We start from the raw sequence: 15,557 nt of genomic DNA, 5'->3' as shown, positions 1-15,557 counted from the left end.
CCATTTTGTTTGCAATTGGGCGGACGCGAAAGGAGCCTCTTAGTTACGCCCAGCGTGGTTGCTCGGGGAGTTCTCGCGATACTACTAGTCCCTCCCTCCCGCGGTTGGGTCCCAAGATGGCGGCGGAGGCGCTGGAGCTCCTCGCCCGGGTCTCCCGGCTGGAGGAGCCGCTGGAGGAGCTGCGGGCCCTGCGGGTGGCGGTGCAGGCCCTGCCGCTGAGCGCCCTGCGGGAGCGGGCGCCCGACATCCGCCTCGGAAGCCTCTTCGCTCTGCTCAACGTGAACGACAGGTTCGCGGGGGCGGGGGCGGCCTGGGCGATGGGGGCACCCGGAGGAGGGGCCTGGCGTTCGGGGTGGGCGATGCGGCATCACTGAGGTACGGGGGGCACCTCAGGCTGCCTCCCTGGACCTGGGGCGCTGTGTGGTGGGTGGGGGCGGGGCGGCGCTGTGGGGCAGCGGGGGTCATGGCGGGGGGCGGGGGGGCGCCATGCGAGGTAGGGACCAGGCTGCTGTGACACATGCTGTTGCCGTGGGGTGTGTGTGTGTGTGTGTGCTCTGCTCTGCTCCTCGCTGTCGTGCAGCCTGAGGTGCTGGGTGTCCCTGTGGGATAGGGTCCCACTGCCACAGCCCTGGGATCCTGGGGCTCCCTCTGTTCATGGCTCTGTCCCTGAATCATTGTTTGGCCTGTGGCAAATCTCTTCTCTCTGCCATGGTTTCTCCATCTGTAAAATGGGGACGATACTCCATAAGGAGGTTGGGATTTGGGTTTTTTTTGGGTGGTTATTTGTAAAGCTCATGGAAGGTGCTATTTATTTACCGTGATATAAACTGCGGCAGTTATGGCTGCCAGGAAATAGAATCGGAGCAGTACAAAGTTGTTTTGCAAGTGCATAGGCCTGTAGTAGTAGTAAAATCTAGATTACGCTGCAAAATTTAGAATGGTGACAAAGCTTAGTTGGTGGCAAATAGTTTCAGAGTTGTTGCTCTTTGCCTTAAATTATTAAATTCTGTGGATGGGTAATTCTTTAGCTAATGCTGAGGTCCCCAAACTGTGGGGTGTGCCCCCCTAAGGGGGCATGGCTGAGGCCTGGGCCAGCCCCCATGGGGAGTGCCCTTTGCCGGCTCTGACTCCCAGCCCTGTGCCTGGGGCCCTGTCTGTTGGCCCCATGCCTAGGGCCCCAGTGAGGGCTCTACTCCCAGTCCTGTCCCCAGCTGTGGCCCTAGCCTTGGCCCCCTTACCCCATCCATGTCATTCCCCCCCCCCCCCCCCCGAGCTGCGGTCCCGCTCCCGGGGTGTCTGTGTGCGGACAGGGGTAAGAGGGGGTGTGACTCTGAAATGTTTTGGGGACCACTGAGCTAAGGGGTGTTTTTCCTTCCCTTTCAAACAGAGAACAGGTTGCTTTATGTGTTTCTATCTTGGAGCGGTTTCTTCAGGCAGTGGATCCATTGTATGTAATTCAAAACTTCAGAGAAGAACTTCAAAAAGGACTCTTTCATCCTGATGATTCAGTTAAACTTCTTACGATAGCCCAGGTATGGATTGTAACTCCTATATTCAAATAGTAAATAGTAGGGTAGATCTTTGACCGGTCTTGGCTAGTTTTAATCTGTTACCACTTTTTTATATTACAGTTTAATTCTTTACCTCCCAGTACCAAAGTAGGACAAAAGCACCATATTGCTACTTGTATATAGATTCTAGTTAGAAATCTTACATAGACTTGCTGAAATTTTTCATGTTGAGGTTTTGCATCTGGTGGAAACAGACTAATACTATATGTTCAACTGAATTTTTAGGTTGGAAGAATAGTTGAAAATTCAGATGCTGTAAGAGAAATTCTCAATAATCCTGAATTATTAAGGCAAATCATTTATTGCATTGGTGGAGAGAAAATAGCTGTAGCTAAAGAGGTAAGTGTTGCAAACAATAAAAGCTTTTTTCTTTTTCACACTAATAGAAAGGTTCAAAGCATTTTATGTTGTATCTATAGTGTCTGAATTAGCAGCCTTGATTATTCTTGGATAATAGAGAAGTGGGGGGTTGGATAGCTCAGGAAACCTGGATCAGCCTTGGGGTAAAACTTCCAAAAGCATCTAAGTGTCTTAGGCTCTGAAGTCACTCTGTGTAAAATCTTCTAACACACCCATGTTGTTGCCATCTGGTAACTCTCGTCTGTGAAGTGAATTGATGGGGTCTCTTGTCTGATTCCTAAAGGATTTGTTCACATCACAGAAACCAGCATAACTAGCACTCTTGCCGGTCTCAGCAGAGAGACCAATAATTTTCAGTCTTCTCCCATTGATAAAGCATAGCTCTAGCTGTCTTATGTATTATTTAACCTATTGGAAAAGAACAATTCAACTGACTCTTCTGATCTTGCTTTTTCATTCTACAATTGGTTCTGCTACGGGGTGTGTGTGTATTTGTCTGTATTACCACAAACCACTGCCTTTATTTGTAGGCTATCAAATCACTGTCGAGAATAGCACAGACTCAAGATGGGCTGGAGGCTTTATTTGCAAGCAGTTTTTTGGTTGACTTGAAAAATGTCATGGCAACAAGTGATGTTGTGCGATACAGAGTATATGAGGTAAGAGCAATGTAGTTCTTGATGTTTAAGTTACAGGGCACCACGACTCTAGTACATTGTAATTCGGAATGGGGTGTTTGTGAGAGGGAACATATCTGTCATTTTTAACTGATTTGCAAACTTCGTACATTTCTGGAGGGAAGAAAGATGGGGTGAGGGTGGGAAAGGAGCACACCATAATTCTTTATGAAATTATGAATCAGTTTTCTTCTCTCCCCTCCCTCCCCAGCCAAAAAAAAAACCAAAAAAACCCCTCAAAGGCTTTTGAAATGGGGTGGGCTGAAGGTCTGAAGGATATTTATGGGCTGTTCTCTATTATATTTTGTTTTTAAATTATGGTGGATGAGGGCCCAGAGCCTAGGATGGACATTTATAGATATTACTATAAATCAAATAAAGACAGGTGCATCTCTTAAAAAAAAAAAAAAAAACTATATGGGGAGTGCTGATGGTGAATCACTACCATGGGTTAACATGTGAAGCCCTGGTGGAAATGAGTTCGGGGGGTGGGGTGGGGGCAGGCATGTATTTAAGATGGTGAGAGCTAGACACTATGGCTGTCAAGTGACTAAAAACATTAATTGCACTGTTAAACAACAATAGAATACCATTTATTTAAATATTTTTGGATGTTTTCTACATTTTCAAATATATTGACTTCAGTTACAACACCATACAAAGTGTACAGTGCTCACTTTATTTTTGATTACAAATATTTGCACTGTAAAAAAACAAAAATAGTATTTTTCAATTCACCTAATGCAAGTACTGTTGTGCAATCTCTTTATCATGAAAGCTGAATTTACAAATGTAGAATTATGTACAAAAAATAACTGCATTCAAAAATAAAACCAGTGTAAAACTTTGGAACCTACAAGTCCACTCAGTCCTACTTCAGCCAATCGCTCAGACAAACGAGTTTGGTTACAATTTGCAGGAGATAATGCTGCTCACATCTTGTTTACAATGTCACCTGAAAGTGAGAACAGGCGGTTGCATGGCACTGTTGTAGCTGGCATCACAAGATATTTATGTGCCAGATGTGCTAAAGATTCATATGTCCCTTCGTGCTTCAACCACCATTCCAGAATACATGTGTCAATGCTGATGATGGGTTCTGCTCAATATCAGTTCAAAGCAGAGTGGACCAACGCATGTTCATTTTCATTGTCTGAGTCATATGCCTCCAGCAGAAGGTTGGGTGGTTTGGGTTCTGTAGTTTCCGCATTGGAGTGTTTCTCTTTAAAGACTTCTGAAGCATTCTCTACACCTCCGTCCCTCTCAGATTTTGGAAGGCACTTCAGATTCTTAAACATTGGGTCGAGTGCTGTATATATCCTTAGAAATCTCACATTGACAAAACGCAAAAGGTACCAATCTGTTGTGAAAGTGTTCTTAAAATGAACATGTCCAGCATCGTCCAAGATTGCTATAACATGAAATATATGGCAGAATGTGAGTAAAACTGAATAGGAGACATACAATTCTCCCCCCAAGGAGTTCAGTCACAAATTTAATGAACGCATTATTTTTTTCACAAGCATAATCAGCATAGAAGCATGTCCTCTGGAATAGTAGCTAAAGATTCATATGCCCCTTCATGCTTCAGCCATCTGGCACGTAAATACCTTACAGTGCTGGCTACAGAAGTTCCATGCAAACGCCTGTTCTCACTTTCAGGTGACGTAAATAAGCTGTCAGCCGTATCCCCCGTAAATGTAAACAGACTTGTTTGTCTTAGCAATTGGCTGAACAAGAAGTAGGACTCAGTGGACCTGTAGGCTCTAAAGTTTTACATTGTTTTGTTTTTGAGTGCAGTTATGTAACAAAAAATAATTTACATTTGTAAGTTACTTTCACGATAGAGAGATTGCACTACGGTACTTGTATGAGGTGAACTGAAAGATACTATTATTTTTACAGTGCAAATATTTGCAATAAAAATAATATAAAGTGAGCACTGTACACTTAGTATTTGGTGTTGTAATAGAAATCAATATATTTGAAAATGTAGAAAAACATGCAAAAATGTTTAATTTCAATTGGTATTCTATTGTTTAACAATGTGATCGCAATTTTTTTGAGTTAATTGTGTGAGTTAACTGTGATTAATCGACAGCCCTACTAGATACATTAGAGTAGGTGTATAGCTTCAGGTATGTGGGTGGCAAAGGAGCAGTCACAAAGCTTAAAATGTGTGAGGAAGAGAAAGGAATGGAGAGGCTGGCATTTTTCGCAGAGCAAAGGGAACAAAGCAGGATGCAAGAAGAAATCAAAAACATACTGCAATCTGAAAACTTATTAGTGAAATAAGCTTTTAAAGCAAGATGGGGGTTAATTAGTAATGTTTTCAGGCAAAAATTCTGTTTGAAATATGTAACATATAGGTCTGTATAACTTTATAATCATAATGTGGTATGCAAGCACTCAGTCTTACACAAATGCTTTTATACACCTGCCCTTCCTGTGCTTACTTTTTAGTTAATTGTTGAGATTTCTTCGGTGTCTGCAGATTCTTTGAATTACTGTGCGAACAGTGGACTAATATCTGAGCTAATTGAAGAACTGACTGGAGATGATGTGCTGGTCAGGTATGTTGACAGTGAGATTAAGTACAATCTGCTTTTGAAAACAAATTGTTTTCCAGACAAGGATCCATAAAAAAATATTTAAAAGGCATTGGATTACAACTGTATTCTAATTGGCGAGGGGGAAGAGGGAATCATAACTCTGTTCAAGTTTGTTTTTGTACTGCTAGACAAACACAAGAGGCTATACTGGAGAGAATTAAACACTAACAAAATATTGGTTTAACTAAATTTGAAAGTAAAGTTGATTCTGATTCAGGATTGGGGTCTCACTTTGATTAGCTTAGTTTGATCATTTAATCAGAGATGCATGCAGGGCCTCACCCCACACAAATCAGGTCAATTATTTTTAAAAATTTAGTTGGAAGAAAATTTTAAAAATTTTTTTCTTTGGGTACTATTGCAATATAAATATTAGGAGCATGTTACCTTTAAAATGATAACTTTGAAATATTAAAACATATTTTCTTTATCAATCTTTTGAGATTATCTAGATATTTAGGTTACTTTAAAAAGGATATGAAATAGGCCAGGTGAGCATTTATTCTTTATCTTCTGTAGAGCTACCAGTATAGAGATGGTGACCTCATTGGCATACACTAAGCATGGACGTCAATATCTTGCGCAGCAAGGAATCATTGATAAAATTTCCAATATAATCATTGGGGCAGATTCTGATCCTTTCTCAGGCTTCTATTTGCCAGGTGATGTTATGCATTGATTGTTTCCAGTATTGGGTAATGTTGTCCACCTCTAATGAACTGTTAAACTAAGGGCTTTGAGCTTTTTGTCCTGAGAGGAAATGTGTATTTTTGAAAGTAAGAATGTTATAAATGTATATGTACCTGAAATGTTTATGAATGGTCTAAAACATGATTGCCTTCTTTACATAAGGTCACTGGGAAAAGATAAAAGTTACAGGGTCGCTGTCAGGTATAGTAGGCACACAGTTGAAGCATTGCTGTTGTCTTGCTAAACAAGATATTAAAAGGACCCCAACAACTTGAAACCTAGTCAGTTTAAAAAATGTAAATTCAAAGAAGTTTGAGGTACTCTACTGCCCAGATATGTCTGAAAAACCACAAAAACTAGATTATATTTTTACTATTTTTTAAAATGTAAGTTTCCCCTCTGTTGCTGTATGAAACGCCTGCACAAGCGGGAGAAACTCTGCATCTTATAAAACTTTAGTGTACAGTCAAACACCCCTACCCCCAAACAAACACAAACCCTACCCATACGTTTTCTCTAATATTTCAGTTATAGTAATCTGAAGTGTTACTTGCAGTAAAAGAAGGTCTTTTAAAAAATCTTCTGGTAGAAATCATTTTGTTTCTCTTAAAGTTGGGATATACTTTTTAATAGAAATGTTCTCCTGAACTTATTGAGAGTGAAATATTTTTGTGATTTTTTTTTTTTGAGAATCAGAAAATGAGACTGACTAGTCCTGTTTTCATTGTCCAAGGTGATTGAAATGTAAGGAAACATCATAAAGAGTGGAGAATATGAATGAACTGCATGCTGCTTGAATATTAAGCAATTGCAACTTTGATCTGAAATTCAGGATCAAACCACCTATAAGTGTTTAACTTTTATGTGGAACTTGGTGGTGCTTGGGTCAGCCCATTTATTAGTAGACAGATGTCTATTTCACACACGCAAGGAAGCTGTGCTGTTACAGCTTCAGCAGAGAGGTGATGGATTAAGTGCGTGATGGAAAATGAACTCTCTTACTTCTAGAGCAAAGTTGAAGTATATTGTTGGGGCATGTCTAGGCTGGGATAAGAGGGTTAAAAAAACACCACTTAATCTCTTATCCATGTCTAGATGTCCATTAAGCATGTAGGAGTAGCTTGCACTGCCTCTGCTTGTGCTATACACATTTGTTTTAAAAATACTGGCTTTATCTAGTGGTGTCCTTTCACAGTGATATCACTTTTTTACAGCTGAACAATTTTATCTTCAACACACTTTAATTATGCCATTCGGGTAAAAGTCTTTTGGTATCTTTTCCTGGTTATTGACTTGAAATTATGCCACTGAAGTTATTTTTCCTTTCTGTTGAATGTTTCTTGCTTTCCTTTTGGTAGGATTTGTGAAATTTTTTGGAAATCTGGCTATTGTAGACAGCCCACAGCAGATCTGTGAACAATATCCCGTCTTTATGGAAAAAGTATTTGGAATGGCTGAAGGCCATGACCCAACCATGATTGGAGTGGCTGTGGACACGCTTGCAATCCTGGGATCAAATGTGGAAGGAAAACAGGTTTTACAGAAAGCTGGTTTGCATCAAGTTTTTTCTCTTATATTCTAATAGACAAAGGGGAGCTTACTGAGGGTTTTTCACACTCAGGAGTGGGGAAAGGGACCTTTAAAATATATTTACTTACCAAAGATTTCTATTTGTTTTAATAACTGCAAAGAACCAGGATAATTTCTATGCACAGTCTCTCTTTAACTTTGGTAGGGTGTGGAAGAATAGGGGAAGAGGAAAATACTACTGGCTCTGAAGAGGAGCCTAATATATATATGGCATTACTAGCTGTGATCAAACCATGTTCATGAAACACATGGCAGTGTCAGAGCTGCAGCTTGGGCTGTCAGCTAGAATTCCTCATATTGCAGTGGGCAGCATAATGCAAGTCCACAACAGCACTGTAATTTTAGGAGATGTTCATCTTTCTTCCATGACATGCTTTCTTAAAAAGGACGAGGAAAATAGAGCCATGTAATATACATCTTTTGCCTACAGACATAGATGAATATGTTTTTGTGTGTTTCCTAGTAACATCACTTTGTTTTTGAAGATTATAGGACTTCTTTTAGTACAAGATGAAATAGCTGACCAAAATGGCCCAGAGGATTCGAAATGCGATACAGAACTTTTTTCACTACCAGTTCAAATCTAACCCAGTTTGATGAATATCCATACCAACAGATGGCAGCTATATGTATTGTCAGTATGGTATATCTAGAACTGCTTTTGCTCAGGCTGTGCATCCCAGCGCTCTTCTCTAGCATTTAATTCAGTCTACTGTAATATTAATAACTTGACATAGTACAGAAGTTACTGGAGATTTTATTAGTATGTTGCGAATGTGCATGACAAATGAACATTTCTTAATGTTTTTATTTTCAAAGGGAGTAGATTTGAACATCTGTTAAATAGAATAGGGCACCAAGCAAAGAATCCCCCAGCAGAGCTAAGACTTCGATGTTTGGATGCCATATCATCTCTTCTTTACTTGCCAGTAAGTTGTTTGAAATGTAGAGAAATGATACTATTGCGTGTTTTTGTAGAGGCTAAGGCAAGGTTTCTTAATGGTTTACTGTTTTTGTAATGAACTCTTCAAACTTATTTTTTTAAAAATACTGTATTTGCTAGTGAAGAAGAGTAATGTGGTTTTAATTCATGTAAGTGAAGTGTGTGTGCTTAGCAGATATATGATAACATTTCTGTTAAATAATAGCTGTTTTCAGTGTTCAGAATGAAAAGTTCTGTGAAATTGTCACTTTGCTCAGAATAGGACAACTTTACAGTGAAAAGGAAAGTGCATGTAGTGTAATGCTTGTGGCTTAAAGGGACATTATAAAACTACTTGAAGACCAGAATGTACTAATTAGGTTGTGTAACCCACCCCTTTTAACCTAAATAGAAATGGTTTCAGGATTTGTTTTCATTTGAGTGAAGCATCCTCATTTAAATTTCCCCTGCAGCCTTGTGAATTCCAGCAGCAGTAGTCAAACTCCTAAGAATCCGTTAGAAAATTCTACCCTCCAAACTGAGTGAAATACAAAAAGTGAACTGCATAAGTGGGGGAAAAATAAATTTTGATACTTAAAATTCATGGTTTAAACTGTTGTTGGCTAGGTGGCTTAGTTTTAAATTGATTTTTTCCTTTAATTTTCCTGACTCTCGAACGAATATTAAAAATGCAAAAAGTATTCATCACAATGTTTCTGGCCTCTTTCATACTTTCTCTCCACGTGTAGCCAGACCAGCAAACAGAAGACCTACTAGGAATGACTGAATCCTGGTTTGCTGCATTATCTAGCCAGCCATTGGAACTCTTCAGGAGTATTAGTACTCAGCCATTCCCTGATCTCCACTGTGGGGCTTTACGAGTGTTTACTGTAAGTTTCCTTTTTTTTAATGAGTCCAGAAGTTGTAAATTCCTTTCCTAGTGATAGCATCAGGTTATGTGTGTAAATACTATCTTTGTAGACTGACTTCTGTATACAAATCTATAGTGAGAGAGATTTCAGCTTGTCTTCAGTGTCCAACACTCCTATATCAGACCGAAACCCAAATAGCATCCAAAGTGGGCACCAAACAAGTCTGGTCTGCACTTTATATCCTCTTGTAAACTAAAAAATGAATTAAGTTTTAGCCTCTCCTCATTGTTTGGTGCCACAAAAGTGATGATCCATAATTCACTTACAATCTAAAGGGGAAAAATAACTCTAGAATCTGTGTCTAGTATTAAAATACTACTGCTTGATTGGACATCCACAACATCTTATTCTAGTCTCCATCCTCCGGTTGCCCAGACTGCATATCCGATTTCAGCTGTATTCTTATCCCTGATGATAGCTTAACAATCAGCGTATTGTATTAGCATATTAAAAAAATCCAAACCTGATTATTTTTCTTTTCCTGATGTTTAGGCTATTGCAAACCAACCATGGGCACAGAAACTGATGCTTGACAGTCCAGGATTTGTGGAATATATTGTAGACAGATCTGTGGAACCTGACAAAGCTTCAAAGGATGCCAAATATGAACTGGTTAAGGCCCTTGTAAATTCCAAAACAATAGCTGAAATATTTGGAAACCAATACTACTTAAGGCTGAGGGCATATCTTCATGAAGGTCCTTATTATGTTAAGGCTGTTTCTGCTACTGCTGTGGAAGGGGCAGAATAATATCCACGTCATTGCATTTTTCTTTTTTAGCAATCCAGTGTTATTGGAGCAGTGGTTGGTCCAAAATGGCTCCAGTTTAGGGGCTCTAACCTCATGAAAGAAACTTTAGAAAGCACTTGACTCAGTTGTTTTAATCTGAAAATAACTAGGAGTCAGGAGAGTAATTCTCAAACAACCACAGGGCACAGCATATCTTACTTTAAAGAATCATAGTGTACCTAAATCCGCTTCCTGTACATTTATTATATTATTTTGAAATAGCATTGTCTAATTGACTTGTATAAGCAGTTTAACAGCTGATACGCATTTTGTTTTGCAGAAATTTTTGGTCTTTATTTAAGTTGAGTGTTTGTTTGCTTGGTGATCCCATCGTGTTTTCTCACTGAATCACACTTGAAAAAAGCAGTTTCATAACATCAAATGCTACAGTAGCTTTTTCTTTAGGACATGGCACCTGAATGGAAAGTGTGTTTTTAATTAACTGATCATGGCTATCTGTGGTCTAGTTTATTACAATTACACTAGCTACTTTCAGGGGCTTTCATGCCTACAGGAGATGGTGCAAAAAGAATTTTGTTTTTTTTCCAGTTTGGTTTGCTGGATGTAAGTCTTGTATAAACAGATAGTTCTGAATGTTCTTTACATCTTATGTGGAAGGTGAACATGAAAAATCTTAAATTTATAAAGATACTGTCTGATAAAGTGAGTGTTAAACCAAATTGGAAGCTGGTTTTTTTTTTTTTAAATTTTAAGTTATTTTTAAATTATATCCGAACTTCGTTAATGTTAGTTAGAATAAAAGTGATAAGAGCATAAAACCTTATGTTTAAGGACATAAATTTAGCCATGGAGGAAGTAACTCATGGCTATAGCCCAGGGATTGGCAACCTTTGGCTTGTGGCCCGCCAGGGAAATCTGATAGCGGGCCGGGATGGTTTGTTTACCTGCAGCGTCCGCAGGTTTGGCTGATCACAGCTCCCACTGGCCGTGGTTCGCCGTGCCAGGCTAATGAGGGCTGCAGGAAGTGGTGGCCAGCCTGCAGTGGCCTGGCACGGTGAACCGTGGCCAGTGAGAGCTGTGATCGGCCTAACCTGCAGATGCTGCAGGTGAACAAACCATCCTGGCCCGCCAGCGGATTTCTCTGGCAGGCCGCGTGCCAAAGGTTGCCGATCTCTGCTATATAGCCTATTATAATTTGGTATACCACATAGGTTTTACACATTCTCTGAAGAACAGTTTGACTACTATGGAGGACAGGATTCCAGACTAGATGGGCCGTGTAATGTATTTTGGTCCACAGATCAAGACTATTATATATTTTTTTTTCCTTCTGTCTTATTTTAGACCATGAATTACGTACTATTTTAGTTCCAAGGATGAAAAATAAAATCTGTGGAATACTCGAAAAATGTATTAAATGAAAATTAAGGTAATCACAGGAAGTAGTAAGAAGAATATCCAGTTGGATATCCATACAGAAGTAGCTTGCTCATTTCCCTGTCCCCCAAACCAGGGCAAATGAATAGGATGCCTTGGTTGCACTGCAGCCACCCCTCTGGCTGAGCCAGGGAGAAATGGCGTTGGGGTGCAGAGGAAACAACATCCAGCTGTCTGCTGCCAGATGATTGCTGTGGTGCAGGACCTTTTAATGGTGAGGCTAGGTGCAAGAGGACTTAGAAAAGCTAGAGTGTTAGGGGGAGGAGAGGAAAGGTAATGAGTAATATACTATTTAAATGCAGAATAACTTTTTATGTAACATGTCTGTCACTTATTCTTAGGAACTGGAATTTTAAAAGAGATTCTTTCATTCAAGATTATGCAAATAGTGGCGTATAAATCCTATGCTTGTAGGTGCCCAATAAACACCTTAGATATCATTGCCTCTGCACAGACTATTGGCTAATATTAGCTATGTTTCACTTTTTACGTGGGAGTGGTTAATGACTGTTTTCCATTGGCACAGTGAAGGCACCAAAAATGCCAGAAATCCTGCATGTGGAAAAAATTTAAAATATTAAAAATTGTTGAAAAGAATGTAAATATACCTTCCACTTGGGCTGGCTAGTTTAACTTTATTATGTTAAGTGGTTTTTGTATGCTGGTAGCTATCTGGACAGTGTACTGACATTTCAGTAAACTTTTCTACAATTCACGAGTCTCTTCCTTTATGTGATAAGTGTGAGCACGTGCAGTTGTCACTTATGAAAACTACTGTGTATACCAGTGTTTGGGAACATTGGCTGCATATGCTACATTTGTCTAATACAATCTTTTACAATGCCACAGAGATGTTTTCATGTTTGTGTATTATACACCTTTTTTTTAGGTGAGCTTAACTGAAAGCTACCGCTCACTTTAATTCTGAGCAAAAAGTATATATTTTTTTTCTCCCTTCTGACAAATGCAGAGACTGATCCTTCAGTGAGTTACCACTAGCTACTCAAGCACTGTTCTGTACTCCTTCCTCAAAGCCATGTGGCTTGCATGCTGTTGATAGCCTATAATTTGCACAGATGAGAAATAAAATAACTATTTTTTCTCCTCAGGTGTTAAAGTAGTAGGTGGCAGGTACATAAAGAGAAAAAAAGACCAATGATGCAATCAGAATTCAGGAAAATGACTTGGCAAAATCTCAGAGGTTAAGAGCTTGTCTGCATAGCAACACTCAAAGTTAAACTGAACTAACTAAGGTGTGAATTTAAAATGGATTAGTTAAACTGCATTAGGCCCCACTGTAGAATTAAAATGGCCTTAATTCAGTTTAGTTAGTTCACTTCAAAGTGAAATAAACTAAACTGAATTCAGGTCATTTTAATTCTGACGTTTGTCCATAAAGGGGCTTAATTTTCTGCCATGTCCCCATGTAAATGAGCCCTAAGTAAAGCACAAACTCCCACAGCCTTCTTCTTTCAAATGCTCCAAAGTGAACTTCTGACAGTCCTGCTAGCCAGAGCAACTGCATTGAATTAATAGCTGAGGACTCAATGTGTTCTTTCACACACTCTTTACCTGCTTATTATTAGAACTGTTCAGAAACTGTGTGTGTCTGAAAGGAGAGGGGTCCCCTTTCACCATTGAAAATATCAATGAAAAAAGAATCCATAGAAAACTTTGACTTAATTAAAAAAACAAAAGTTTTTGGCCCAAAGCAGATTTGCATTGAAAAGTGTTTTGACAACGACCCAATTTTCTGTCAAAAAGCAGTTTCAGTGGAATTTTTTTCACCAACTTATCATATAAGACCAATGTAACAAAACTGGCAATTTTAAGTCCAAGATCTGAGTGCAGCTCTTCCCTTAGCTTCACAACTTTTATCCTGCTGCTCTTTGGTCATCGCTAGGACCCTACCAAATTCATGGTCCATTTTGGTCAATTTCATGGTCATAAGATTTTTAAAATAACAAATTTCATGATTTCAGCTATTTAAATCAGAAATTTTGCGGTGTTGTAATTGTAGGGGTCCTGACCCAAAAAGGAGTTGTGAGGGGTCACAAGGTTATTGTAGGGGAAGTTGCGGGACTGCTACCCTTACTTCTGAACTGCTGCTGGCGGCGACACTGACTTCAGGGCTGGGCAGCTGGAGAGCGGCAGATGCTGGCCAAGAGCCCAGGTCTGAAGACAGCGCCACTGCCAGCAGCAGTGCAGAAGTAAAGGTAGCTGGTCTCCCCTGTGAAATCTGTAGAGTACAGGGTAAAAGCACACAAGACCAGATTTCACAGGGGTTCGGGGGAGGGGGAGAGACCAGATTTCATGGTCCATGAATCATCGTTTTACTAGGCTCTTTTGCCACAAATTCCCCAGCTGCTTTGCTTTAAGCATTCTGTTGCTTAGAGCTGCTCTGAGCAAAGTTAGATGACAGCCCCTTAAATGCTTCCTGGAGCTTGTCTACCCTAGCGTTCCCACCAGTAGAGCTGAAAGAGGGAGAGGTATTTTACCAAAAATTTCCCACCATAGCAAACTATTTATGTCTGCAACAGTCTTTGACAAGTTCTTTATCTCGCCTCCTTAAATAAAATCTGAACTCGCTGCTTTCTCATCCTCAATAATCCCCATGCTATCTCATCTGATTTGTTCTCCAGTGTCTTGTTTTATCTAGGCAGAGACCTTCATAATCTGATTCTAAAGTACTGTTTAAACTTAATGGTTTATCTACTTTTTAAAAAACTGATCTGCTTGGATGCCCAGTTTGGCAAAGGTGTAGCTGTCGCAGAGATTCATCTACAAATGATGCATGGGCTAGGATGTGGGAAGATTGTTTTTTCTGTCCATCATAATTCTTGAAATCTGACATTGAGTCTTCTCTGCTAACCAATGGACTATGTATCATTTGCAGTGGTCTTAGATTACGTGGGGCTGGCACAGTTATGAGTTAATTACACTGACTTTCTTTTATGGAAGTGGTGTTACATAAAGTTAAAATCCTTAGTGCCATTTCAATGTTTCTGGTCTTGAATATGATAAGAGCAAAAGTTCAGTGTGTACAATTATATATGGTATAATGAATCTCATTTACTCCAGGAGGATTGGTATAAATACCTAGAGAATTTGATATGGCACTTTTTGCAAACCTGCCAAAAATCTACAATTTGTGTTTCTCTTCACAACAGGAAATAGGCTGTGCCCATCACAGCCATTCCATGGTATACTGTGATCTTGTCAGCAACCATAGGCTGAGCTGGATTGGATCTGGCCAGTACTTGGATGAGAGACTTCCAAAGAGAATTTAAGGCTTTACAGGAAGTGGTGGCAGACATTAGGTGACATTCTTACTGCTGATTCAATGCTGACCCGCATATTCCAACATAATGTAGTACAGGGCTGCTATAGGCCATGTCTTCTGAATGAAATATAAACTGAGGTCATGACTGCTTGTGATCATTAAATACAAGGCAGTTCTACTAGGACAGTTAGGTTGGGTTTCCTGTGTAAAATCTGCTTATCAAGCTGTTTCCCTGGTAATTTCAACTGGATGCTCTGTTCTTCATTCCTGTCCTACACTGTTAAGTGGATGCAGAGGTAGCTACATTTTCACTGGAGAGTGATACGATTCCTTTGGGATTGAATGATGCATCACTCAGTCAAATTGGATCAAAACTACAAAAGTAGTTGCATAGAGGGGCAAACAACTGGACAACATGAAAAAACAGCCAATTCTTTAAAACAGCTTTTACTTAGAGAATAAGAATTGCATGCAGTTCTACATCCTTTATGTGAAAAAAGGCACATCCAGTGCACTCCTTATCATAAATTAAATCACTGAATTCAAACACAGATCCTTGTTTAGCATCAGGAATATTCACTGTCAGAACAGGGTGGGGTTGGGGGGAGCTTTCACATTTAAAAACTAACTTTGAGAGGAAATGTTCAAGGCAAAAGGTCAGATGAACTTTCTAACAGGGAAGATGACAGGTAAAGGTGTAAGTACAGTTTCTTCACATAGAGAAGTTAAAATC

General features: G+C 39.7%; 1 protein-coding gene across 2 annotated transcripts; it reads left to right on the top strand.

Annotated features, from left to right (window-relative positions):
* Positions 1 to 83: 83 nt before the first annotated feature.
* PSMD5 (proteasome 26S subunit, non-ATPase 5) lies at positions 84 to 12,254 on the top strand. Of its 2 annotated transcripts, XM_073313745.2 has the most exons (10): positions 84 to 289; positions 1,388 to 1,532; positions 1,797 to 1,910; positions 2,462 to 2,590; positions 5,072 to 5,181; positions 5,740 to 5,882; positions 7,269 to 7,460; positions 8,320 to 8,429; positions 9,172 to 9,312; positions 9,847 to 12,254. In XM_073313745.2, exons 1-10 carry the CDS (start codon positions 117 to 119, stop codon positions 10,102 to 10,104), a joined length of 1,515 nt encoding a protein of 504 aa, XP_073169846.1. In that variant the 5' UTR covers positions 84 to 116; the 3' UTR covers positions 10,105 to 12,254. The 2 variants fall into 2 exon arrangements, with proteins under 2 accessions (XP_073169846.1, XP_073169847.1); XM_073313746.2 differs by lacking the exon at positions 1,797 to 1,910.
* Positions 12,255 to 15,557: the final 3,303 nt, after the last annotated feature.

The sequence above is a fragment of the Lepidochelys kempii genome, chromosome 16 (assembly GCF_965140285.1).
Source record: "Lepidochelys kempii isolate rLepKem1 chromosome 16, rLepKem1.hap1, whole genome shotgun sequence".
Lineage (NCBI taxonomy): Eukaryota > Metazoa > Chordata > Testudines > Cheloniidae > Lepidochelys > Lepidochelys kempii.
This window is presented reverse-complemented; position numbering and strand designations above follow the sequence as displayed.

What these genes read in the sequence shown, in the direction of transcription:
- PSMD5 (XM_073313745.2), top strand. Translation starts at nt 117, where the DNA reads ATGGCGGCGGAGGCGCTGGAGCTCCTCGCCCGGGTCTCCCGGCTGGAG. An exon ending in TGCGATACAGAGTATATGAG is followed by an intron (nt 2,591 to 5,071) that starts GTAAGAGCAATG and finishes CTTACTTTTTAG; the next exon opens with TTAATTGTTGAGATTTCTTC. An exon ending in GGAGATGATGTGCTGGTCAG is followed by an intron (nt 5,182 to 5,739) that starts GTATGTTGACAG and finishes TATCTTCTGTAG; the next exon opens with AGCTACCAGTATAGAGATGG.